This window comes from Carcharodon carcharias, chromosome 12 (assembly GCF_017639515.1).
Source record: "Carcharodon carcharias isolate sCarCar2 chromosome 12, sCarCar2.pri, whole genome shotgun sequence".
Taxonomy (NCBI): Eukaryota; Metazoa; Chordata; class Chondrichthyes; order Lamniformes; family Lamnidae; genus Carcharodon; species Carcharodon carcharias.
Window position 1 is genome coordinate 62,541,523 of NC_054478.1, and position 26,478 is coordinate 62,568,000.

At 43.3% G+C, this 26,478-nt stretch overlaps 1 protein-coding gene across 1 annotated transcript in view; it reads left to right on the forward strand.

Moving 5' to 3' along the window:
• Window positions 1-1,549: 1,549 nt before the first annotated feature.
• The window catches only part of LOC121284684 (potassium voltage-gated channel subfamily H member 7), a 208,575-nt gene continuing 183,646 nt past the window's right edge, over window positions 1,550-26,478 (forward strand). The window contains exons 1-2 of the mRNA XM_041200241.1: window positions 1,550-1,921; window positions 12,677-12,697. Coding sequence (XP_041056175.1) covers window positions 1,618-1,921; window positions 12,677-12,697 — 325 coding nt within the window. The 5' untranslated portion in view covers window positions 1,550-1,617. The remainder of the gene's footprint in view (window positions 1,922-12,676; window positions 12,698-26,478) is intronic.

A 26,478-nucleotide genomic window follows, 5' to 3' on the forward strand; every position in this document is an offset into this window, starting at 1 on the left:
CTATCTTTCAAGTGAGCCGTGTTCACTTATAGAAATAAAGAAGCACAGAAAAAGATGGCATAGAAATTACTGAAATTAATGTTAATAAATGAATGATTAAGAAGTTTGAATAAAATTCATTTTTCTGTTATTTTGAATGAACGGTCAACATGTGTAAAACAAATGAATTAATGCTTGCATTAAAATAATGGACAGAGGAACATCATATGAGTATGTTCAGCATTCATTCAATAATATTGCCAACGGTCTCTTTTTTTTGACAAACACCTTCCCAGGACACAATGAGGTAGCACATCAAAAAGGTAACATGTCAACATTAAGTCCAACAAAATTCAACAATAATTTGCCAAATGAAAAGGACCATCAATATAAAGAAATAGTCAAAGGTTCCTACAAAACTGAGTATACCAATAGCTACTAGACTACTGTAGCAGCACAGATCTAAAATATCCAAGGGCAACAAATATTCAATTTGTAGTCAAACTCAGTCAACTCTCATGTATAACAGCCATTGTCAAAGACAAACTCTGAATGATGAAAGGTGGCAGTTTTAGAATCTGAAGTGTTTTCCCTGTCTGCAAGTGCACTTTCTTCATTCTGAAAAATGATAGTTGAGAATATTATGAGCACAATGATCAACAGCAAGAATGCTCAGCTTTCTGTAGGCTTACCACTTCGTCATGAGGCTGACAAAGGTGATTCATCAGTCACTGAAATCGTTTGGCTCTCACAAAGCTCAAGCTGAAAGTATGAAATTAAATAGAATGTCAGTTTTATCAAGATCAGAATCTCAATCCTAGCTCTATTTGTGAATTCATTGCGAGCAGTTTTTCATGATGTGGTATTCATATTTCGCGTTACATTTTCTTAAAAATTTAAGTTATGAGCGCAACAAAACGTAGTGAGGAAGGTTCCTACTTTCTTGTTGTAGCCAGTTTTATTAGTACATATCAGAATGATAGACAGGAATAGACTCTTTAGTCCAGCTAGCCTTCCTACACAACTGTGATACCTTGTGCATCATACTATATAGCTCTGCCATTTTCTTAGTTAATTCAAGTGTCCACAGTGTGATTTGTTTCCTTTATCCATCATTTCCTTTACTCAAAAATGATGACAAAATTATACATCTTCTAAAATGCAATCTTTTGCTCAAAAATGTTCATCAATATGCACACAACTCTCGAATCCTTTCCCTAGCATATCAATTAAACATGTATGAATATTTTCAAAGTTGATAAGGTTGCAATTTTATAGTTTGTGCATCATTTTAATTATAAGCAACTAACATATCAACCCTATTTTCCTTGTCAAGAAATAATGATTTCCATTTTAAATGTAGTAGCAGATGGAGAGATTTGGCAAGTGTTTACTATTGTCAATATCTGCTTTTGTTTCCTGTATGTTCTTATTGTTGGGCATTTTAGTATGAGTAAACAAATGATTAGTATTGCTTGTTTATGTTCATTTATTTCATTTACTGTAGGCCGAGGAAGATTTTTCAAACTAAAGCTGCCTGCAATAAGACTTCTCACATCTAGCAAACAATCACTTCCCCAAGAGGACCCTGATGTGGTTGTAGTGGAGCCTTCTCAAGTAAGCGATGATTCTTTGGCTATGAAAGACTTGAAATCCCCCACAAGCGAAAGCTGTGGCCCTTCAGAGTTTGAAGACACTAAAGCACTGACTGAGCCGGGTAGCTCTCCTCCATTTGTAAATTTGCCAGGACCACTGGATCATTCTTCACCAAAGCGACATTGGGATGGACTGAATCCAGATACGTTGCAGTCTACCTCTGGTCTAACATACAGTCAGTCAAGAGAAAGTGTATGCAGTATGAGGAGAGCCTCTTCAGTCCATGATATTGAAGGATACCATGTTAACTCTAGGATTATATTTAGGGATCGACATGCAAGTGAAGGTAGGCATCTTAGTGCTTTACAAAGCACGTTTTCTGTGAGTTTAGATTTTGCCATATTACTATTTCAGAAAGATCTGGCTTGCAACTGATTTAATCACATGCTTTAAAAGGCTGATATTTTAATGATTCAGTCCACAAATCCAGATTTTCAATGTCCAGGTCCCGATGTATTTTGAGGAATGTGGTTGAACAACAAATGAAATTGTCATTTAAAAAATCGGTGCCTTGAAATTTCCACAATTTCCTATAAGTATGCCTAGTGAGTCACTGCTGCCTCTTTTTTTTTTGATTAAAATTAGACAGACCCTATGCAAAGTGTTAATTATACTGTATATAGAATATTCATGATTGGTGGTCTCTCAATACTGAGAAAGCTACAAAACATATATCCTGAAGAGAGTAAGTCCTGTGGATGATTTCTGTATAGAAAATGAGTCAGTAGATATGGCCTTTTGTACAATGAGTCAGATATTGGTTGAGTCATTATAAATAGCCATTTGTAAATTGCTATAGGGACTCCATTTATATTGGATGAGTCATTCTAAACAACATCTTTATACATGATGTGTTACAGGCAATCCCTTTTATTCAACGTGAGAGACTATAGGATCCCCTTATATATTTATAGTGATTTACCTTCTATATGAGTCACCAGAGGCAGCCCAGTAAACATGGAAAATAAATAATGATTAGTTTATATCGGATGACTTACTAGATGGCCCCACTGTATCTCACCCTTTAAATCCATCAACACGACTGCTCCACAATATTTCACCTCCACAGTATTAACCACACATGTGATTCCCTTAGACTAACACTGCCAAAAGCCTTATCCACATTATTCTCATCTCTAGACTTGATGGGATGAAAATTACATTGACCAGTAATTAAGCCTGAAATAGGCAACAAGCTAGGAATGCAAGTCAGATATCAGAAGCACAAGTCTCATTGGAAATTGGGCCTTGGGCCTCATCAGCACATTGCTGGTGAGCTGAGGATGCCATTGGGGTGTCCAGGTGAAGATCCATGAGGATGAAGTTGAGCTGGCATCCTTTTTGTCAGTGGCCCTCAGGTAGAGTCTAGGAGGCATGCAGGTTGATCAGGAGGAGGAGCAAGCAGTATGGAGAGGGAGCTGAGCAGAGGCCAGCAATGGTTTTCAGAACTACTTTGAAGCAGGCTCCTCCAGGCTCCTCCTGATTCCACACTCTCCAAAAAGAGTAATTATATTTCAGGATGGGGCCTCAAACAAGCGATAGGTCGCTATTTGCAGATGCAAAGTGTCTAATACCTGTTTCAGGCTCAGGTTCTATAAGCCTATGCAAGAGCCTTTACCAATATGGCAAGAGATGCACTTCCAGCATAGAATGTCATAGAATGTCAGTGCACACACTGCCCTCATATATTGAATGCTAAGGCACCCAATATATATCTGTAAAACAGACACAATATCACTAAATTTCTAGGCCAATTCCTTCAAAATGCTCTTCACTTACATTTCACAGACTCCAAAACTCAGTTTCCTACATCCTGCATTAAGCTCTGCTAACCCAGCTCCTCTTGCTGGATTCCACAATTCCCAGTTACTCAAGGCATTGAATTTAAAACCTTCATTTTCATCTTCCAACCTTCCCATGATTTCATCCACCATTACTTCAGCAATTTTGTCCACCAACATGTTCCCTTCCACACTCTCAATCATCCAAAGCTGACATTTAGTGCATTCTGTTTCCCTTGGGCCCAACCCTTGATTTTAAATCAGGTCTACACTTTAGGATTTCTTCACTAAAGCCTTTGAGTGAGAAATTAGTCTCATTTGCACCCTTTCACTGAATGTTGTGAGTACTGACAGGGCTCCCAAATGACACCTGCAGCACTCATGCGCATTTGTGGGGTGAATTGCATCTGATGTAATTGGGTGCAGGCATTAACACGCATGTGGACAGTGAGCATTTGCTGAAAGTATGCAGAACAGGCATATTCTGACATCAGTCACAATGGTAACATTTTGGAGCTCCACACGCCAGCCAATGTCCTCTCTTAACTTCCACAGTGAAATACATATTAAGCAGCAGAATGAACCCCCTACCCTGCAGCATTATTTAAAGAGTTCATCAACTACTTAGATATCAGGTGCTGCTTGATTTCTTGCTTTGAATCTATGTGCTTGGTGCTTTCGATAGTTTTTTTCAAGTTGCAGCTGCACCTTCTTAGCACAGGCAGCATCTCTGTGGGCTAGTTGGCTAACAGGCAACAACAAGGGTTTTTTTTTATTTATTCATGGGATGTGACCGTCGCTGGCAAGGCCAGCATTTGATGCCCACCCCTAACTGCCCTTCTTCAACTGCTGCAGCCCATGTGGCGTAGGTAAACTCACAGTGATCTTAGGAAGGGAATTCCTAGGAGTTCCCATGTGACAAGTAACTCACCTCCTGACTCCCCAAAGCCTATCCACCATCTACAAGGCACAAGTCAGGAGTGTGATGGAATACTCCCCATTTGCCTGGATGAGTGCAGCTCCCACAACACTCAAGAAGCTTGACACCATCCAGGTCAAAACAGCTCGCTAGATCTGAGTGCTAGACAAAGCAGTCCACTTGATTAGCACCCCATCCCCAAACATTTGCTCCCTCGACCACTGACGCACAGTGGCAGCAGCATATACCATCTACAAGATGCACTGCAGGAATTCACCAAGGCTCCTTCAACAGCACCTTCCAAACCCACGACCACTACCATCTAGAAGGACAAGGGCAGCACATAGATGGGAACACCATCACTTGGAAGTCCCCCTCCAAGTCACTCACCATCCTGACTTGGAAATATATCGCCGTTCCTTCACTGGGACAAAATCCTGGAACTCCCTCCCTAACAGCACTGTGGATGTACCTACACCACATGGACTGCAGCATTTTAAGAAGGTAGCTCACCACCACCTTCTCAAGGGCAACTAGGGATGGGCAATAATTGCTGGCCTAGCCAGCGAAGCCCACACTACATGAATGAAGTTCTTTTGAACTGTTGCCCTTGGCCTTCTAGGTGGTACAGATCGCAGGTTGGAAAGTATTGTTGAAGGATCTTTGGTGAATTGCCGCAGTGCATCTTGCAAATGGTACACACCATTAGTGGAGCGAATGAAGGTTTAAGGTGAGAATGGAGTGCTGATCAAGTGGGTTGCTTTGTGTTGGATGGCATTGAGCTTCTTGAGTGTTGTTGGATTGACAATTCATCCAGGCAAGTGGAGAATATTCCATTACACTCCCGACTAGTGCCTTGTAGATGGTGGACAGGATTTGGGGAGTTAAGAGGTGAGTTACTCACCGCAGAATTCCCAGCCGCTGACCTGCACTTGTAACCATAGTATTTATATGGCTGGTCCAGTTCAATTTCTGGTCAATGGTAACGACAGAATATTGGCGGGGGATTCAGTGATGGTAATGCCATTGAATGTTAAGGAGAAATGGTTAGGTGTTCTCTTATTGAAGATGGTCATTGGCTGGCATTTATTTAGCATGAATGTTATTTGCAAATTCTCAGCCCAAGCCTGAATGTTGCACAGGTCTTGCTGCATGTGGGCACAGACTGCTTCAGTATCCGAGAAGTTGCAATTGCGCTGAACATCCCTACTTCTGGCCTTTTTGGAGGGAAGGTCTTTGATGAAGCAGCTGATGATGTTTGGGCCTAGGACACTACCCTGAGGAAGTCCTGCAATAATGCCCTGGGACTGAGATGATTAACCCAAACAACCACAACCATCTTCCTTTGTGCTAGGTATGACTCTAACCAGTGGAAAAATTCCCCCCTTATTCCCATTGACCTCAATTTTACTAGGACTCCTTACTGTCACACTCCGTCAAATGCTGCCTTGATGTCAAGACCAGTCACTCTCAGCACATCTCCTGAATTGAACTCTTTTGTTCATGTTTGGACCAATGCTCTAACGCAGTCTGGCACTGAGTGGCCCTGGCAGAACCCAAACTAAGCATCATTGAGCAGGTTATTGATGAGTAGTGCTGCTTCCTAACACTGTCATCATTTTGCTGACAATCAAGAGTAGAGTGATGGGGTGGGAAATGGCTGGATTGTATTTGTCCTGCTTTTTGTGAATAGGATATACCTCAGCCATTTTCCATATTGTCAGGTAGATGCCAATGTTGTAGCTATGCTGGAACAACTTGACTAGGGGCATAACCAGTCATGGAGCATAAGCCTTCATCACTACAGTTGGGATGTTGACAGGGTCCATAGTCTTTGTTGTATCCAATGGGTTTGGCCATATTGTGCTATGACATGGAGTGAATCAAATTGGTTGAAGTCTGGATTCTGTTTTGGTGAGTAACCCAGCAGGAGGCCACGATGGATCGTCCACTCAGTATTTCTGGCTGAAGATGGTTACAAATGTTTCAGCCTTGTCTTTTTCACAGACATACTGGACTCTCCCATCATTAAGGATGGGGATATTTCTGAAGCCTCCTCCTCTGGTTAGTTGTTTAATTGTCCACAACCATTCACAACTAGATATAGCAGAATTGCAGAGCTTTAATCTAACCCGTTGTTTGTTGGAACACTAGCTCTGCCTATCACATATTACGTCTACTGTTTAGCATACACATAGCCCTGTGTTGTAGCTTCACCAGGTTGAAACCTTATTTTTAGGTATGCCTGGTGCTGCTCCTGTGATGCCCTCCTGCACTCTTCATTGAATTAGGCTAGAGTGATAGGGGTTGCAGGACGAATGCTGTCTTCCTGAGAGAGGTCAGCAAATTCATGCTCCATGGAACCACTGTCACTCCCTTGAAACAGCACCTCAGGAGGACAGATTGGTGGACATCTTGACACCCTGATAGCCCCTTTGCATGCTGTAATCCACTGCCATGATGGCAGCATGCTGATCGTGCATGAGAGTAGACTGAGCTTCCACTGTAGCACTCAAACATTGGCCAGGATTTTATGGCCCCTGCCGCGGTCTCTCTCTCCTCCGTAGATGCAGCGAGCTATTTAAATCTCCATTCAGTTCGGTGGGATCGTAATATCCCGCCAGGCGGGAGGGGCTGTAAAATCCTAGCCATTGAGTGATTGCTACTAGTGATGTAATGGAAGCTACAACATCAGTTATCCAACATTGCACCATGCTTGGGGGCCACAGATGTGTGATGGACCAGCCACCACTTCCATGCTGGAAAGGATGGGCTCCAAGCTCTGTACAAGGCTCTGTGCCAAGTTGTCACTGGATTCCACCATGCTCATTGACATTGACATCAGGCTTTCTGGCAGGCTGCTCAAGCATTTCATTGTGCATAGCCATCAGCCTTCTTCTGTCAGCTGCCCACTGAAGTGCTCACCTGAGTCCACTGCAGCAGAAAACATCTGCAACCTCACCCTCCAGCAAGATGGCACCTGAACTATCCTTTCCCCCTGCCCTGGTTGCAGCCCACTAATGCCCAATGTCACACCACATGAAGATTCCACGTCTAATTTACCCTTTAAGATACGTTAGCATTAGCACCTGCACTTGTGGTGGCAAATATGAAATAAAGACCCAGATCTTCTGGTCTCTGGATCAGCAGAGACCAGGCATATGACCCAAGATGCACATCGGGACCCCACAGAAATCCCAACTCGCAAACCCCATGGGAATTGCCTGGGAAGTTTGAACTTCCGATGGGCAAGTCCCCTGCTCCCCAGGATCCTCCGACAAAGTCTCCGACTCTAAGCTAGAGCCAGAGACTTCAGACAGTTCCAATGTACTTACCTGAATAGTTACCCAGGAAATGTTAATTTTGAAAAATCCTAGTCTAACTCCTGGGTAAATATACAACCAACCCTTCCCCTCTCCAATCACTCACACTGAACCCCCAGCTACCCCCTGACACCCCACAACTACCTCCTATCTGATCTGACTATTCTCTGACCCGACCTGAGTAGCCCCTACCACCCAACTACTTCCCCGACTAGACCTGATTAGCCCCACAACCCAACTACCTCCACCGATCTGACCTGACTAACCCCCACCACCTGATTATTTCCTGACTCAATGTGACAACTCTTCCGACCAGACCCCAACCCAATTGCCTCACAACTCACCTGCCAACTCACCCATCTGCCAGCCTGCCCACATATCACACTACCCACATGCAATCCTACCCATCTGCCACCCTACCATCCTACCCCCTACAACCCTAACTATCTGCCACACTACCCACCTACCAACTTGCCACTTGTCACCTATCACCCTACTCACCTGCCACCCAATCCACCTGCCACCCTATCCGCCTGCCAGCCTACCATGCTACCCACCTATCAACCTACCTACCTGCCATGCTGCCCTATTGCCTCACCCACCCTACCCACTTGCCTCACCCACCTACCCACCTTACAACCCTCCCCATTCCTTCATTCATCCACTTATCTGTTCACCCATTCACTAACATTCATCCATCACCCAGCTTCTGACATTCACACTGGACATTTAAACTTACCTTACAGCAGCTAGTGCAGTGAAAAGGGGGCATGACTTCTGTGCAGATTCTCTTCGCTGGTCTGTGTGTAGATTCCTTTGCTGAAGGAGTTCTCTATATCATGGATCAGAAGTCTGGCCTTTTTAAAGGTATCCATGTAAGTGGGTAGTTTTCGGTCTGATCAGCATTGGATGCAGCGATTCAGATGTTGATCAGAAGTTTTGGGCTGACGTGATTGTGCTATGTCTTCGCCATCACTCTGTTCCTGCTGTTCCTCCACTGGCCGACCAGCTTGCACCTTCTGCATATCTGAAAAGAAAAAAGCACAAGGTAAGGTTGTGGTGCAGGGAAGGATGGGACACAAGAAGTGCATGATTACATCAACTGCAGCCTGTAAATCAAAAGGATTTGAGAGATGAGGGGGAAGTGGGATGTGAGAAAGAGGATTAGGTTTGAGGATACCATCATCCTCAATGGTCTCAGCACCACTGAGGCCATAGCCTCAACAATGGGCATTCCAAGAATGGCCAGCATCATCTTCTCCAAGGGGACTAAGACATGCAGGAGGACCTGCCCCCTACCAGTTAGCTCCTGCTGCTCCAGTTGTGTGCCACTTTGACCTGCAAGAGAGAGGGAAGTGCGTCAGTAAGTGTGGTGCAATGCATTTGGCTGCTGTGGCTGTCAAGGTTGAATGCTTAGCAGAGTATGCACTATTTGAGATGTGGGTGTGAGGCTTGCAGCATATGAACATAGGAACAGGAGTAGGCCATTTAGCCCTCAAGCCTGTTATGCTATTCAATGAAATTGTGGCTGATCTGCAACCTAACTCCATATACCCAACTGTGCACCGTATCCATTAATACGTTTGGTGAACAAAAATCTCTAAGTCTCAGTTTTAAAATTAACAATTGACCTAGCATCAACTGCTGTTTGCCATTCAGAGTTCCAAACTTTTACCACTGGTTGCTTGTGAAGGCTTTTCCTAATTTCCCTCCTGAAATGTCCAGCTCTAATTTTTAGACTCTGCTTCCTAGGGTGGAATCGTCCCAGATTTGCACTAAGCGTGGTAGCGGGTGGGAAAAAGAATGTTTTACCCACTGGCCGCAGTGGCAGTTTTTCATGCCGTATTGTCCCAATCCCACCTCATTAACCATGCATTCCAGGGAAAAATACTGTTTTGATGACAGGTGGGCTCTCATTTGCCCACCATGCCGTCACCTCCCCACTTCCTCACACCAGGTGCCATATTTAAAGTGCAGCCGTATGCACAGTTCTCAGTGCTTCCAGACCAAGACAGCTGCACAGAAGACCTGGCCCCAAAAGGCAAGAAAACCGCAGCCCCCGATTCAGTTATGTGTTCCTGGAGCACCTTTTGGATGACGTGGAAGCCCACCGTGATGACCTCTACCCCACTCTGGCTGCAGGAGGTCCAGCAATCTCACCACTCCAGCTTGGTAGGCGATGGCAGTGGTGATCAGTGCCAATGCTGCACAGAAGAGATTGGCCATCCAATGCAGATACAGGATGAATGATCCCTGCCACCAGGGTAAGGCAACTATCTCATCACTCTAAACTCACACACTCAAGCCCATCACACATTCACTGTCATCTCACTCACTGCCAGCTCATGGGACATCACCATTCACTCTTTCACACACACCCTCACATCTCCATCTGGCCTCATGTCCTCTAGAGACTGCGTCCTCAGCCCTCACCATCTTGAGGCCACTTGAACGGATCAACTTGTACCCCCACACACACTCTGGGATACCCCCCTTCCTCAGTATTGCACTCGTCCTGCAGCCTCTTTCCTTAGCTGAGGCCACTTCTTCCCCTTCCCCTAGCAAGCCCTAGCCCTGCAGACATTGAAAAGTCATCCCTGCCTTATGGCTGATCTGGTAGGTAGAGACTTTACCATGATCGCCCCTAAAAGTGATGCGCTGCTGTATGTGAAGCCTGGCACTGATGACTGTGAGTGCTGCTCGAAGCAAGATACGCAAACAAACCTCGAAGTCCCGAGCAAAGTGCAGCCCGCCAGGTGCATGTCACTTATATACAATTGTGAAACACATCAGCATGCAATCATGCCGATGTGCTCGGATGATCCAGCGTGGGGGGATGGTTCTGGTGAGCTGAGCTTATACTATGCAGATGTATCACAATGAAGTTGCCGGTGTCCAACGGTGGTAATCACAGCCTGCCACTAACAGGCAGAGTGGACAATTGCAAACTGGTTTCACGACATTGTGAAACCGATTTTTGGCGTTTCGCTATATTGTGTGCTCACGTCGCCAAAGTGCCTGCCACCAACCAGCACGGAAAATTCCACCCCTAGTCATAGACTCCCCAACCAGCTGAAATAGTTTCTCTCTATCTACCTTTTCTGTTTCCCCTAATATCTTGACCAAGTCACCTCTTAACCTTCTAAATTCCAGGGAATACAACCCTATTTTCTCACCTCATAATTTAACCCTCGGAGTCCAGCTGTCCTTCTGGCAAATCCATTCTGCTCTTCCTAAATTGTGGCACCCACAACTGCTCCCGGGTCTGGTATAACCAGGCTTTTGTATAGCTGAAGCATGATTTCTACCTGTTTTATTCTCATACTGTGAGAAGCAACATATTAGGTATGAGGCCTATTGAAAGAGATTATTGGTAGTTGAGTAATGGGGGTGGTGAGGTGATTTGAGCTGTAGCTGAGGCTAACGGTGCAGTTGGTGGGATATGGCATTTAACCACTTGAATGACCTTGGCCGCTTGAATGAGACCATTGAACTTCTTGTGGCACTGCATCCATGTCCTCGGGGCATAACTCCTGGTATTGAACTCCACAACTACCTGCACCCACTACCACTTGGTCATATGTCTGGAGGGCCTCCTTTCCCCTGCAAAAATAGGACATTGCTCCTCCTTTCACCTCCTCCACCAAGACCTCCAGTAGTATCTGAAAATCTTGGATCCAGTGCTCTCCTCTGTTGTGTCACTTCTCACTCTTTCCCAGATCAAATTCTCTTCCACCATGACTCCCAGGGCCTATTCCAGCAACAACGCATTTCTCCTTTAAGTAGTGCATGTTAGCTTTAAGCAGTGCAGGCAAGCTGTTGTGGTACAACATTGACTTCCTGCAGATGCATCTAGCAGCATTGGCTAAACACAGAAATGATGCAAATAAGCAGGCAGCATGAAGTTGATGTGCTGCCTGCATTCCAATCAATGGGCTTGGTGTTAATCATGCATTCCAATTCCCTTACTGTACTTGTTTTCAGGGTCTATCAACTTAGTCCCCATTATCTTTACATCTCACTGCAACCTTAAAAGCCCTTTTAAAACGTATCTTCTCAAGTAAGCTTCTCTTAACCTTTCCCACTAGGCCCCAGTGTTCATCACTTTTTACTTTTCCCTTGGTAAAGTAAGTGCCTTGGGATGCTTTTTTCCTGAACTGAAGATGTAATATAAATACATGTTTTGCTGTAAGAAGTAACCAGCAGAAAATCTAAAAGGTCATTGAGAAAAATATCCATGACTGTCTCCCAGGCTCAGATAACCCTGCTCTTGAAATGTAATCCGCAACTGTGATGCGCATAATTGAGGCTTGATATCATTTTCAATTCTAGTTGCAATTATAAGTAGAATGACCATCTCGGGTTATATTATCATGTAAATTGAAACTTTCCCTAAATATCATTGCATGCATTCTTGGATGCAAATTAATGCATATTAATATGCAGTAATGGTTCAAGTCCATCACAATTTTTCCTCCTTGAGTAGTTAGTGTTACTGGTATCTGTCATTTTAAATGTAGCTAATATTACAGGTATAAATTAGAAAAAAGACTGAAACTTAAAAAGTCACCCCTCTCATCAGCAATCATTTGGTGTATATCTGAAACCAGCCACCAGAATTGTGCATGAAAGTAATGGGTTTAGTCAAGCCTGTAGTTCTTTAAATCATTCTTCACAGTACCTCTCCATTCTCATTATAGCTCTACCTTTGAAAAGCAAATATTTCACTTGCTGTGATGAGGCATGTTCTGCATAAACTTACTGCAACTTATAATAAGGTTCCCATTGAATGTATGCCCCATGAAATAGCACAATATGTATCATGAAAGATTCAGACCCAAAGGCTGTATAACCTCATTACAGATAGGATAATCACTATAATCCTTATATTGAGAGTTTGGTGTATTTATAGGACTATGCGCTTACATATATAAGCAATTTCTTTTTTAAATTTACACTTTAGTATTTTGTACTTTTCTTGTTTCTTTTTTCTTACTTGTCGCTATGGTGCAACATAGACAACGGACGAATTATTAAAGGTAATATTTTCAACTAAACTTGCATGTTCTTATTTATATAATGTTACTTCAACACATTAATCTACTTGTCTGTTGACTGGAGCAGATGAATATATTAACTGTTGCTGCAAGATCATACTGTTAATGCCAAATAGATAAGAAATGAATGGTTTAGAATTGTTTGAGAATTTATACTATTTTGGATTTTCATCAATTATTATAATGACTTGAATATACATTATTTATCTTTCTAAAAGAGTTCATTTTTTCTAGGATTTTATGCAAAAAGCATTGCTATTTGAAATTGATATCAGGGTAATGAACCAAAAGACTTGTCTAATGTCAAATCATTCTGGCAACTATTTAGTTAAAACAAATTGATTAACATGTTTGCAGTCACACATATAAGTTTTAATGTTTTTAAATCTATAAAGTCTATGGTGTGAGGTCACAACAGAAGATATTAATGTACAACCATTTACTTGAAATTTCTTTATGCATGACTTTAGAAGAGTTGTTAACAACCTATTTATAATGAACAGGTTAACACCACAGCTAAAAAAGCAGTAGTAATTTTGGCCATTTACTGCTATCTTGTAATACAAATTCAGGGTTAACATTTTCTCTTTCACTTACAACAGTACAAAGAAAATAAACAATTTATGTGATTGAAATTATGATTTGAAAAGGAGAAATGTTCCAGCAAATTGCTGATGTTTGTCTTTACCACAGTAAATCAATCAGAAATTGCTAATTTAAAATATAACACTGTTAGACAGACAAATTTGAGAATTTTAATTCAGCATGAAGCGAATATAAAACTAAGACCAAAAGGATGTTGAAAGCTGCATTCTAATCCCCCAGCTCTATAAGAAACCTTGACAACAGCGTATCATGAGGCACAGTTAAACAAATTACATTGCGCTGTTTTAACACGTCTTGTGGTAAATGTTTTCTATCACCATTACAGAATAACTATTTGAAAGTCAGCCATTTCTTTAAAAAAAAACTTTTAAAAATGATGAATGACTCCAACAAAACTCTACTGGCAGTCCTTGGTTATCCTATGTATTTCTATATGCTCTCTAATTTTACGTACAGCATTGTATAGTTGGTCTTTCATATTGTCGATTATTTCTGGTGTACAACATCACTTAAGCATATTATGACCTCACAAAGTGCATCATAGCTTAATTCTGTAATTATTCAGTTAAGAAATATATTTACTTTCATGATGCAATATCAGTTTATAGAAACAGTAGCTGCCACTTCCAGTCCCCTACTAGGTAATACTTACCTGTACCAAGCCTTTCACTAACATCCCTGACTAGTATCAGAACATAAATATATAATTTTCCCCTTTGGATATGCAGAATACATTTGAATATTTAATTTATAAGTTAATTTTAAAGACTGCCAGGCAGATTTTGCAATATCCACCACTATTCTACTGGTTGATGAGTCTTTTTTGTGGACAGATAGAAAGTTTACAGTTCCCACCCAATGTGCTACCCATTGTCATTAGCCAGAATGAGTGTTAATGTCGAGGGAAAGTCAGCTCAGGTTCAGTTGTGTTAAGACTCATTCTCCAGATTTACACATGCAGAATAGTAAGTTAAGTGAGATATCCGGGGACTGGAACTATACTACAAAAAACTCATTTTATGTCTTTAGAAGGTGATGGGAAAAAATTAGATTAAAGTAGGTCCACCACCATCTTCTGAAAGGCTACAGGGAAAGGCAATAAATGCAGATCTTGCCCACATCCTGAGATTTTTGTTTAAAAGAGATAAATCCAGTGTTTATGGATCTGTTTCCCAGAGACTGATAGAGCGATAATAAGGAAACAGGCTGTTACAGTCACTGGCATATCTTGGTATGGACCTGCTTTGTGTTGAGCCTAGCAATACCTTCCTGCCTCCAGTGCTCAAAAGATGGGAGAATTTCACCTTTAGCTTTGCAAACACTGGGGGTAATTTTAATCTGATCTGCCTGGCGGGAAACTGAGTGGATCAGGTTAGCTATCTGTTCTACACCCTGCCCAATTTTACTCTTCATTATAAAATAGGGTGGGCTGTGAAACAGGCAGCTGATTTGAGTCCCTCAGTTTCCCGTTGGGTAGGTTAGGTTAAAAGGATCCTCATAATTAACAAAAATGCAGCCAAGTGTTTATTTTTGAAGTTAACAACAAAATTCAGCCCCCAATGGTTTCATATGTGATTTAAAAAATTGTTGAGTGACAAAGATATAGGCATGAACCTTGTAATTTTCACAATCAATGTTGTAACTAGGTCAGACTGCTAAAAAATGTGACTGATGAACCATAATAGGTTATTACTACAATGTTGTTTATAGCAGGCTATTCTTACAGCTTCCCTTCTGTGTTTCTTTCTAATAATAGTTTCCCGTTCCTGGATGGCAGGGGGTATGCTTACTCTAATTTTGAAATAATATGCATGTGTCCAGATCACATATTTCATTCCATTGAGTCTAGTTTCTGATTTTTAAAATTATTTATTTATGTAATTTAAAAAATGTTTTGTTTGCAATTTTTTGACAGTGACACTTTAACACATTCATCCATTTGTGAGCAGAAACCAAAATATAGATAGGATGTGACTTAAAATATTTTCGACAGCTTTGTTCTTGTAACTTTAGAATGCAAGCTATGAGGTATTATTTATAACATAATTAACTTCCTTTATTTCTTACTTGTACATTTTTACACAAGTGAAATCCTGTTTGTGCACATTCGTCTGAGCTGTGCCCTCCACGTGCCCTCTAGAGCACTTCCGCCACTCATGGTGTGGACACTCGTACTGAATTTATCTGTTTAGATCCTTATTCTCCCAAGCAGAGGTAGTCTGTTACTGTATGATTTTTGCATAAATAGAAACAGTTCATTCATTGCAACAAGCCTAGTCAAAATGGTCACTGTCTTTTCAGCATCATTGTCTGAAATCATGCTTACGTATCAGTCAAACCTCTCAACCCTTTCAATTTATTTTAATATATTTATCTGGCAAAATTTAAAATATTAGTAACTGTGTGTGAACAGTTTACTGGGTCAGTGTTTTTGAAGGAAAAGACCAATCAAACTACATTTATTTACTTTTTGCGTAAGCAGTAATAATCCCTATTCCAAATGCTGCTTATCTCACCAGCTGTGAAGAAGATATATTAACTTGTCAGATCAAAATGATATCAGCAAGTGCAAGCAAATTCCTGGCAGCGTTAGGTGCTGTAGGTCATTGCCTCTGACGAGTACATAAATTAATGGCTATTGTTGTGGAAACATCACACCAAGACCTTGCTCAGTGAATCACTTAAGCATTCAAAATTTAACATGCATTTTAACTTGAAAGATCAAGTGACAAGCCTTTTATTTTTGCTGAAAAATACAACTGTTACATACAGCACAGCAGATTTTTTTTAATGCTTGCTGCTAAATTGCGGAATCTAAACAGATTTAATGGAAGAACTGGCATTAAGAGATCGTTCAATATCACGTTGTTGGCTGAAGTGATTGTGTCACTGTTGATCATTGTATCTTGCCTTGATGATTAGGTGCTGAAAGCATTAATAGGCCGAAATGTGATACATCATTACACAAATAGAATATTATTCCTGCCGTTGGAGCCAACTTCTCATTCACTTTATAGCAGCAGAAGGGATGGATTTTTTTAAAGGCTGAAGAGACTAACAGATTATTAAAATGTCAAGGAGGAGCAATGCAGTTACATTGAAAGACAATAGCATTTTATTGGTATATACTATACTGATCCACGTTCTCAATCTATTCACACTATATTGGAATGAATGGTCAAAGTCTGCTTTAATGAAAAACATTGCAAAGTCTTGAAAAAATTCACAACATTTGTGTCTATCGTGCTTATATTTTTCTTTTCCTATTATTTCAGCTTTGTCAATCATTCTTTTCTGTTTGAGATCCTATGGAGTATTTGGCTGAGAGATTTGCCAGTTTTTCAGGCATTAACCAGCCTACTGCTGGATGTGCTACTGTAAGAGCATTGTGGGAGTATTTACAGGCCAGAATTTTTTTTATTTAAATACAATTTTTGAATATCCTGCACCTCACTTACCATGTGCTAATTGGCAGGATAGCTACCGTACCAGCACTATATTAAGCACTTACTTATTAAGTACTTACAGGTTAGTTGCTGGTTTCTGATTTCAAGGCCTGAATTTTGAGATCATCGGGCAGGCGCAGTGGGCAGGCCTGGGAGCGGCTGAGAAGCGGCCCGCCACCCACGATCGGTGCTCGACGGCGATTTCACGCTTGCTAGCCAATTAACAGCCAGCGAGCCAGCGTGAAACGCGCACTGAAAGGCTTAGCAATGCCGGGGTGGGGGCGGGAGGAGGGCATACGCTGAAGTCAGTGCTAGTGCAGGGCAGCACGCAATAGAAACTCCCTGAAAGCAGGGAGCTGCCTCAGGAAGCTGAAGAATATAAAACCATCAAATAAAGATTTATAAATGCAGAAATAAATGCCCACACATCAGACTCACTCACCTAAACACATGCATTATAAAAATTCTGCCCAAATGTTTTTTTTATTTAATTTTGGAAACCTCACCCCACCCTTAGATGAGGTTTCCTGAAAAATGCAAAGGCCACCTGGCCGATTTGCCCACCCGCCAACCATAAGGTTGGGCGGGCAGTGAAAAATCACTGTTAATTAATACTTTAATGGCCTTAACAGACCTCTTAATTGTCGGAGGGCGTACTGCCGACACTCGCACGTGTCTGCTGACCAAAATATTGTGCGAGTGCGCAATGACGTTGGGACGCTCACCCGATGTCATCGCACACTATTTTATGCCCGATCGGGTCGGGCATGCGCCCGCCTGCAGGATGTAAAATTCTGCCCTTAAGTTTCTTCAGTAACTTCTGGGCATTTTCTACTACTTTATCACTCTGGTAAATACATTTTGTGTAAACAGAAAAAGATTTTGCTGGGATTGTATTGCTGTTAATTGACTCTAAAAATAATTTGGTCGTAATAACAAGTTATATTTATATAGCTCCTTTAACATAATGAATAACCCCAAGAAGCATTATAAAACAAAGTACGACACTGAGCCACGAAAAAAGATTTTAGGTCAGATGGACAATAACTTGGTCAAAGAGGAAGATTTTAAGGAGTATCTTAGCAAGGTAGTGAAGCAGAGAGGTGCAAGGAGAGAAATCCAGAGCTTGGGGCCTAGGCAACTGAAGGCATGGCCACCAATGGTGGAGCAATTGGGAATACACAAGAGGCCAGAGTTAGGGAGCCCCAGATATCTCAGAGGGTTGAGGGGCTGAAGGAGATTATGATAATGTGGAAGGGCAAAGCCATGGGGGGTTTTGAAAATAAGATGAGAATCTTTAAGGCAAGACGTTGCTTGACCAGGAGCCAATGTAGATCAGTGAGCACAAGGATGATAGGGGAATGGAACTTGCAGACATGGATGGTCTGCTAGGGCTGATGTATCAGGGAGGTCAACAAGGTTATCTATTCCAGAAGAAACATTTACATCTTCTTTTCTATGAACAGAACAAAGTGAAAGGATACTCGGCTTCACCCACATGTTATGTTTATCCAGGCTGCAAGGTACTGCACACACATTTGTGTTGCATGTTCCTTATCACCAGCTGGGCATCCTTACCAATTGAAAGGGATACTACTTCCTCAAATTACAGCTGGTTTGCAACCACAGGCAATGCATCATGTTGGTCTGTGCTCACTACCCCTGCAGCAATCATAACCCTGTCATCCTGCACCAGTCCTCTGAGCTTAAAATTAGGAAGAAAGCAGATAAAAATAGATCATTTCTAGCAGTTGAGGGACTTAGAATAATGGAACGTAATTTTTGTCTGATTAAATGCTGTGAAATGCCTTGAGATGTTATATGTTTCAGGAGCTATATAAATGCAAGTTATTGTTTTCGTTCTTATGAATGCATTAACAAGGTTAAGGATTAAACTGGAGACCAGTTCAACTCCTAAGGACAATTAAGTTAAGTTGTTAAAGAGAAAGGGGCATGGCAACAGGAAAGACACATGGGGCAGAATCTTCTGGTCTGCTTGCAGAGGCGGGCCCCGCACACCAACGTGTAAAATGACATGCAGTGACGTCGGGCATGCGTCCCGACATCACCACATGGCATTCCAATCTTCAGTTTGGCAGGTGTGCACTGGAGTCGGCTGTGCACCCGTCAAACTCTGAAAGGCCTATTAAGGCCATTAATCACCTAATTGAAGTAGTTGTCAGGGCTGCCCTTCCAACCTGAAGGCGGGATGAGGTTTCATAAGGTTTTATAACTTTAATAAAAATTTTAATTAAAATTCATTGACATGTCCCAGCTCATGTGACACTGTCGCATGAGGGGAGATGTCTAAATAATTTTTTCTAAAATATTTTTCAAGTTTTCATAATGAAATTAATCTCCCTGAGGCACAGAGCTGCATCAGGGAGATTTCTGCGCTCTTTCGCGCGCATGTGCCAAAGAGCGCAGGCCCCGATTTTCCCTCTTCCCCCCACCCACACAGATAACGCTGAGTGCTTCCAGGTGCACATCACGCTAGGCGGGCCTGAATTGGCCCACCCACATAAAATGGCGGCGCGCAGCCAATCGAAGCGCAGCCCACTCCCGCCCAGCCTGCCCGACGGGGAAAAAATTCTCCCCGTGGTATTAATGCTACTGTTCCAGTAGAGGATAAACACCAACACAGGCTGGATTGGGTCGGACACCCTGTTTCCATGAGATAATGCTCTTTATACCCCAGCCTTCACCTGGAGGCATTCCTTTAATTACAACTTTACAAGCACACGCCCTCGTAAAAGCTTCTCATAGAATGTTACTTCTTGCATTAACTTTAAATAGTTCCATTGTGGGGTGTACACAGACCCTTGGGCCACAAAATTCAGCTCCAAAACATCTACATTTTCAGCTGCCATTTTGGGTACAAACTGGTGTCATAGAAAAATAGAAACTAGGAGCAGGAGTAGGCCATTCAGCCCTTTGAGCCTGCTCCGCCATCCAATATGATCATGGCTGATCTTCTTTCTCAATGCCATATTCCTGCTGTCTCTCCATACTCCTTGATGCCCCTAATCTCCAAAAAATGATCAATTTCTTTCTTGAATATACTCAGTGACCCGGCCTCCACAGCCTTCTGTGGTAGAGAATTCCACAGGTTGACCACCCTGTCGAGTGAAGAAATTTTTCCTCATCTCAGTCCTAAAGGGCCTGCCCCATATCTGGAGACTGTGGCCCCTCCTTTTGGACTCCTCAGCCAGTCTAAACATTCTCGCTGCATCTACTCTGTCTAGCCCTGTTAGAATTTTATACATTTCAATCAGATCCTCCCTCAATTTTCTAATCTCTAGTGAATACAGGCCCAGTCAACCCAATCTCCCTTACATGATAGTCCTGCCATCCCCGGTATCAGCCTAGTGAACCTTCCCTGCACTCCCTCTATGGCAAGTGTATCCTTTTTTAGGTAGGGAGACCAAAACTGCACACAATACTCCAGGGGCAGAATTTTCCCCCCGACGGGTGGTGGGGGGAGTTTAGGAATGGGCGCATGGAGGCACGCCTCCAGTCGGTGCCCCCAACTGGGGGCGCGCCACCATTTTATGTGGGTGGGCCAATTATAGCCCGTCCAGCATGACGTCTGCAAGGAAGCACTATGCGGGCAGGGGGTTGGGATTTCCTGAGCTGAGAGTGCGCTTTTTCGCGCATGAACATGAAAGAGCATACTCATCTCCCTGAGGCTAAGTGCTGCCTCAGGGAGATCGGCTCCACAATAAAAAATCTTAAAAATAGAAAAAAAAATTTCCCTGACATGTCCCCCTCATGAGTTGGGACATGTCCATCACATTCAAATACACTTTTATTACATTTTTTTAAAACCTACATGAAACCTCATCCTGCCCATGGATGAGGTTTCATGTTTTATCTAATGCTCGCCAGGGCTCCTGGCCTGCCCGCCAACCCTAATTACTTTAATAACTCTGTCAATGGTCTCAATTGGCCATTGACAGGTCAGTGGATGATTCTGCTGAGCCCCCGCCTACCTGAAAATTTAAATGAGGTGGGGTGATATCGGGAGTTGCGCCCGATGTCATCCCGCGTCATTTTATGTGTCGGCGAGCAGGCCCTGCCCCCCGCTCGCTGACCGGGAAATCCTGGCCCAGGTGTGATCTCACCAAGGCCTTATGTAACTGCAGTAAGACATCCCTACTTCTGAACTCAAATCCTCTTGCAATGAAGGCCGACATCCACTTCAATCAGATCCCCTCTCATTCTTCTAAACTCCCTCTGTATTTTCAGTGTCTGTTCAGTGCACACATGTATACTTCTGGCAGAAGCAACACCTAATGCTATTTTAGTGGTGGTGTTAACATTGGCATTAGGAGTACACATTGTAAGTATGCAGAGTATGGAGATAATGACGTTAGGCACCGTGTAATGTTAATTTGGCGCCAGGTGCCTTTTTCAAACTCTAAGCCCTAGCTAATGCCTCCTCTTAAACATACACACATTTGATCAGTGACAGGAAGGACCCTCCACCAGCACTATTTACAGTGATCATCAATTACTTTCTGGTTAGTTGCTGGTTGATTTCTACTGGCTGTTGTTAATTGTAAGTGCTGTTATTTTCCTATTGCTGTTAAAAGTTGAAAAAATTTATAGGGAGTGAAGGCCTTGGTTCTAACTTCAAAGATTCTGCTCAGACCCAGCTAAGTGGCAGAATTTAATGGAGTTATGGGGTTTCGCCTGCCGGCTGGAGATCCAGCAAGATCTTTATGCCCCCACTCTTAGGAAAGGCCATACTAATTACCACTCAGATACTTAACTAGGCAGTAGCGGGCCTTCCCTTCAGTCAAGGACCAAGGGTGGTGTCCTACCTGGTGAGAGCACCTGGCCAATCAGAGGCCAGCAGCTTTATTGATTGCCAGTACCGCTGGGAAGATGGTGGCTGTAGCCGCTACGCTACAACACCCACTCAAGACCTAGTGTTATCACTGGATCCCAAACAGAGATCAGTGATGGCGGGAGGTGGTTGTAGCATGTGGCTGCGGGGGAATGGGACGGGTATCAGCAGCAAGGACAGGGGGTGGCTCTCAGTTGGCCCCCACCCTTTTCCAATGCAACATCCCTAATCAGGCACTGAGTGCCTTTGACAAAGGAACCCCCTCCCCTGGGAGCGCCCAATCAACCTCGTACAGGTTTGCTTGTTGTGCTCCCTGAACGCGAGCCCCCCACCCACTGCTGGGTTAATACCAGCGGCAGTGGGATGAGGCCCTGAAGAGGGCATTAATTAGCCACTTAAAGGCCTCAATTGGTGATGGGGTGGGAAGGCTGGCATAGGCCCTCCTGCCCTGGACTTAATTGGGGTGCAAGCAGGAAGGTGGCAGAATCATCACCTCCGCCCTCATGCCATCAATTTTGCCCAGGGGGAAGGGCATTAAATTCCACCCATGAGTGCTATAGTTAACATCCCCCTTAGCTTGAAGGAGGAAGAAGCAACACAGAGGACAGGCTGCTTTCAGAGGGAGGGGGAGAAGGCCTCTCAGCAGGAGGCCATAATCATCCAGGATCTCCAGTCAGGTGGTCATTGCTGGACCTCCAGAAGATAGGACATCCCCCACCAACCCACATGCTGTGTCTTTCCAGGAAGGCATCTCCTTTAAGATTGAGAGGCTGACTCTTTAATCCACTCCCTAGCTGTTCCAGGGTCAGAGTTGAGGATAGAGTGGAGCTTCTGTCAAACTTGGAGCAGGATGGCAGCAGCAACAATGGCAGACCAGGGACTAAGGCTAACACTGAGGCAAAGAGTGGTGCAGACACTGGGACTAGGCTAGAGGCTGAGGCTGGGGCTAGAGCAGAGACTGGGGCTGGGACAGAGACTGAGGCTGGGGCAATGTCTGAGACTAGGACTGGGCAGAGAGAGCGCAAAGAGTAGTTTAGAGAACAGGGCAGTAAGTGGGGTGGAGAGTGGGACAGAGACCAGGGTCAGGGATCCAGGGACTAGGGCACAGTGGGGTGAGGACCCAGACAGGTAGGCCAAGTGTTCATCAGTCATGGCGGAAATCACAAACACCAAGCACATCAGCTATAGGGGAGATCGCCCACTCCAGTGAAGATAAACAGTCGTGGTTCTGAGATGTGCTTCAAAATAAAAGCAGGAGGCCATAACTAAAGGCATTTAGGCATTGGACAGGAGTCAGGCCAGCTGAAAACCAGACTGTCCAGTATAAAACCGGACCGATGGTCACCCTCGTCTTCAGAGAGCATTTCTCTTACCCCAAGGAACAGTATGTATAATATCTTCATTTCACCAAGGAGTTGCTCATGAAAACTGCCACCTCTTACAGACAGATCTAACCCTCAAAGCAGGGAGAGGATAGTGCTGCCATTGGCTGTGAACACGTGGCCATGAGCTTCTTTACATTGGGTTCCTCCTAGGCTGGGGCAGGTGATATGGTACCATCTCCCAGTTTACTGACACCGCTGCACATGTAACAGTCACTCTTTATGCCAGAAGGTGGGGCTGGGGGTTATTCATTGTGCTGTCTCTGAGCAGAGAGAAGCAGTTGAAACATGCATGTGGCTTTTTCAGGATAGCAGGCTTCCCCATGGTGCAGGGTGTCATTGAAATTACGCACATGAGATGTAACACACTGATAAGTATTTCAGGCACTGACTATGCAGTTAGTGTGTGACCATGCTCAACACAACATGTAGGTGCGTCCCCAGTATCCTAGGAGCTGTCATGATGCCTTCATTCCGCTGCAGCCCATTGTACCAACAGTATTTGATCGACTACGCCAACCAGCCGAGCACACATAGGCACCATGCATATAACAAGAGCCAGCATGCTATAGTAAATGTTGTCAAACAGACCACTGGAGTGCTTGAACAATGCTTCCACTGCCTGGATCACTCTGGATGAGCCCTGCAGCGTTCTCCAGAGTTTGTGCCAAAATTCATAGTGGCCTGCTGAATCCTGCATAACCTCACTGTCTTTGCCACCAAGTAAACAACTGTGGAGCAAGGGAAAGTGATGAGGGAAAAGGAGGGGGAAGAGCAGGGGAAGAGGTGGAGGAAGAGGAGGGGGAAGAGGAGAAGGAGGAAGTGGAGGGGGAAAAGGAGGTGGTAGAAGGGAAGAGGCAACCAACCCCTCCCGGGTCCTGCTGGAATGTCCATGATTGCCTCAACTAACTGCAATATCAGTTGATACAATCCCAAACCCCCAGTTACACCTAGCTTCTCTCTGTTACTGATCATCACAGTGGCCTCTTGACCACAATGCTGAAATAAAAGTCACGGCGAAACAAACATTCTATTATACAGTTGATTTGCCAGGCAACCTTTCTTGGTGGAAATGTTGAACTTTATTTACAAGACAGCAGCAGCAGCTATATGTGTGCAGCTAACTCTATAACTAAAGAAGAACTCCCTCCAAGAGGTTCCCCACACTGCTAACTCATTTGTTTATGCAGACTATGTGATCTTACAGCACAGGATTATTCTTAAAGCTACAGCCCTACGTTTATCAGAACTATAATTCCTCCCCCTTTAACTTTTCTATACATTTTGTATTTACAAGGATATTTATTTCATGACATTACAAGTTCAGTCTTTCAGCTGGTTTCCTGATCTGTATGGACTGTCATAGCTCCGCAACTTCCATTTCTTTTGCAGGAACCACACTCTCTGAAACTGCATTAACATGAGGCACCTCATTAGGCACAGGCAGCTCAGTGTCGTTCACTCTGACAGAGACACTGGGCATGTGTGTCCTTGATTGAGCAACTTCAACAGGAACCATCGGTTCAGCAAGGGTTACAGGTGGAACATCATTTTGTTGGGGTATCTCCCTTTATTTTAAATGATCCACGTGCTTACAGGTGATCCGGCCCTCCACTTCCACATGGTATAATAATGGTCTGGTCACAAAGCTTACTTTACCAGGTAACCACTTAAGTCCTCCACCAAAATTCCTCATACATACTGCATCTCCAACAGTAAATTGTCACTCACAACTATGCAAATCATGATTCGTTTTTTGGTTCCCTTGACTTTTCTCCACCTTCCCCTCCAAATTGGGAAGTATCAGGCTTAGTCTTGTTCGAAGCCAGTGCCTCATCAGTAATCCTGCAAGTGTTGCACCTGTTATAGCATGAGGGGTTTGTTCTGTAGCAAAGTAGGAAATGAGCAAGTTTAGTTTTCAATGATTCACCTGTTAACTTTTTCATTCCCATCATAAAAGTTTGTACTGCTCTTTCTGCCAGTCCGTTAGATGACGGATGGTACCATGCAGTCTTCATGTGGTTAATATCATTGATGCTGACAAATCTTGGAAATTCAGTGCTAGTAAATGCAGTACCATTAACTGAGACGATTACTTCTGGCAATCCATGGATAGAAAAGCTTTAGTGTAGTTTTTCTGTAGTAGCACCTGACGTTTGCGACTTAACCTCATAAATGTCTAACCACTTGGAATGAGCATCTATAATCAGTAGAAACATAGTTCCAAGGAAAGGGCCGACATAATCTATGTGCAATCGCACCCAAGGTCTATCAGGCCACTCCCATGGATATAATGGGGCTGCCACCAGCACTTTTGTAGCTGTTGGCATTGCACACAGTGTTGTACCACCTTTTCAATATTGCCGTGCATCCATGGCCAACAAAGATAACTTTGCGCTAATGTCTCCATTCGTGAGATTCCTGGTTGGGCACTGTGTAGCTCTACTAAGAGTGTTTCCCTTCCTTGTGAAGGAACTACTACTTGTGCATCCCATAATAGAATACCATCTTGACTTGTCCTCGGTTGAAAAATGGCTTTAATTCATCAGGGACTGGTTCCTGGGACCATCCATGTAACACTTGGTCTCTCACTCGAGACAGGACTGGATCACAATTCATCCAGTTTTTTATCTGCCTGGCACAGACTTAATCATCACACAGATGATTAAGGAAATTCATCATCAATACGAGCTCCTGGGGAATTGGGACATGGTCATTGTTCTCTTGCAAAGGAAGGTGACTTAGGGCATCAGCATTGGCTATATAAATCCCTGTTCTATGTACAAAGGTGTATTCATATGCCAAAAAAATTAGGGCCCATCTTTGAATTCTTTCAGAAGCTATGGGAGGGATAGCCTTTTCCTCGCTAAACAGACCCAAAAGTCTGATACTATTGTGAAGTGTCGCCCATGCGCATATTGGTGGAATTTTTTTGACACCAAAAATAATCGCAAACCTTCCATTTCGATCTGAGAATATCCTTTTCCAGCTCTGGTAAGTGTCCTGGATACATACCCTATCAGCCTCTCTGTACCATCGTCCATCTTGTGAGACAGTACTGCTCCCACTCCATAGGGGGACACACCACAAGTTAGCACCAATTCTTTTGTCGGGTCATAATGCATTAACAAATTTGAAGAGTGCAAGAGCTGTTTTACTTTCATGAAAGCTTCTTCTTGGGGTGACTCCCAAACCCAATGTTGGTTTTTCTTTAGCAGTGAATGTAGAGGGGCTAGAACCATTGATAAATTTGGTAGAAATCGGCCATAATATTTTACCATCCCTAAAAATGATTTAAGTTCAGAGATGTTCTTCGGTGCAGGTGCCTCTCTGATTGCTTTAACATTTTCTTCACTTGTGTATAACCCTTGGGCATCTACCCGGTGGCCCAAATAAATGACTTAATTTGCCTGAAAAGTGCACTTTTCCTTCTTTAGGTGTACTCCTGCTTCTAAAAATCATTTCAGGACTTCCTCT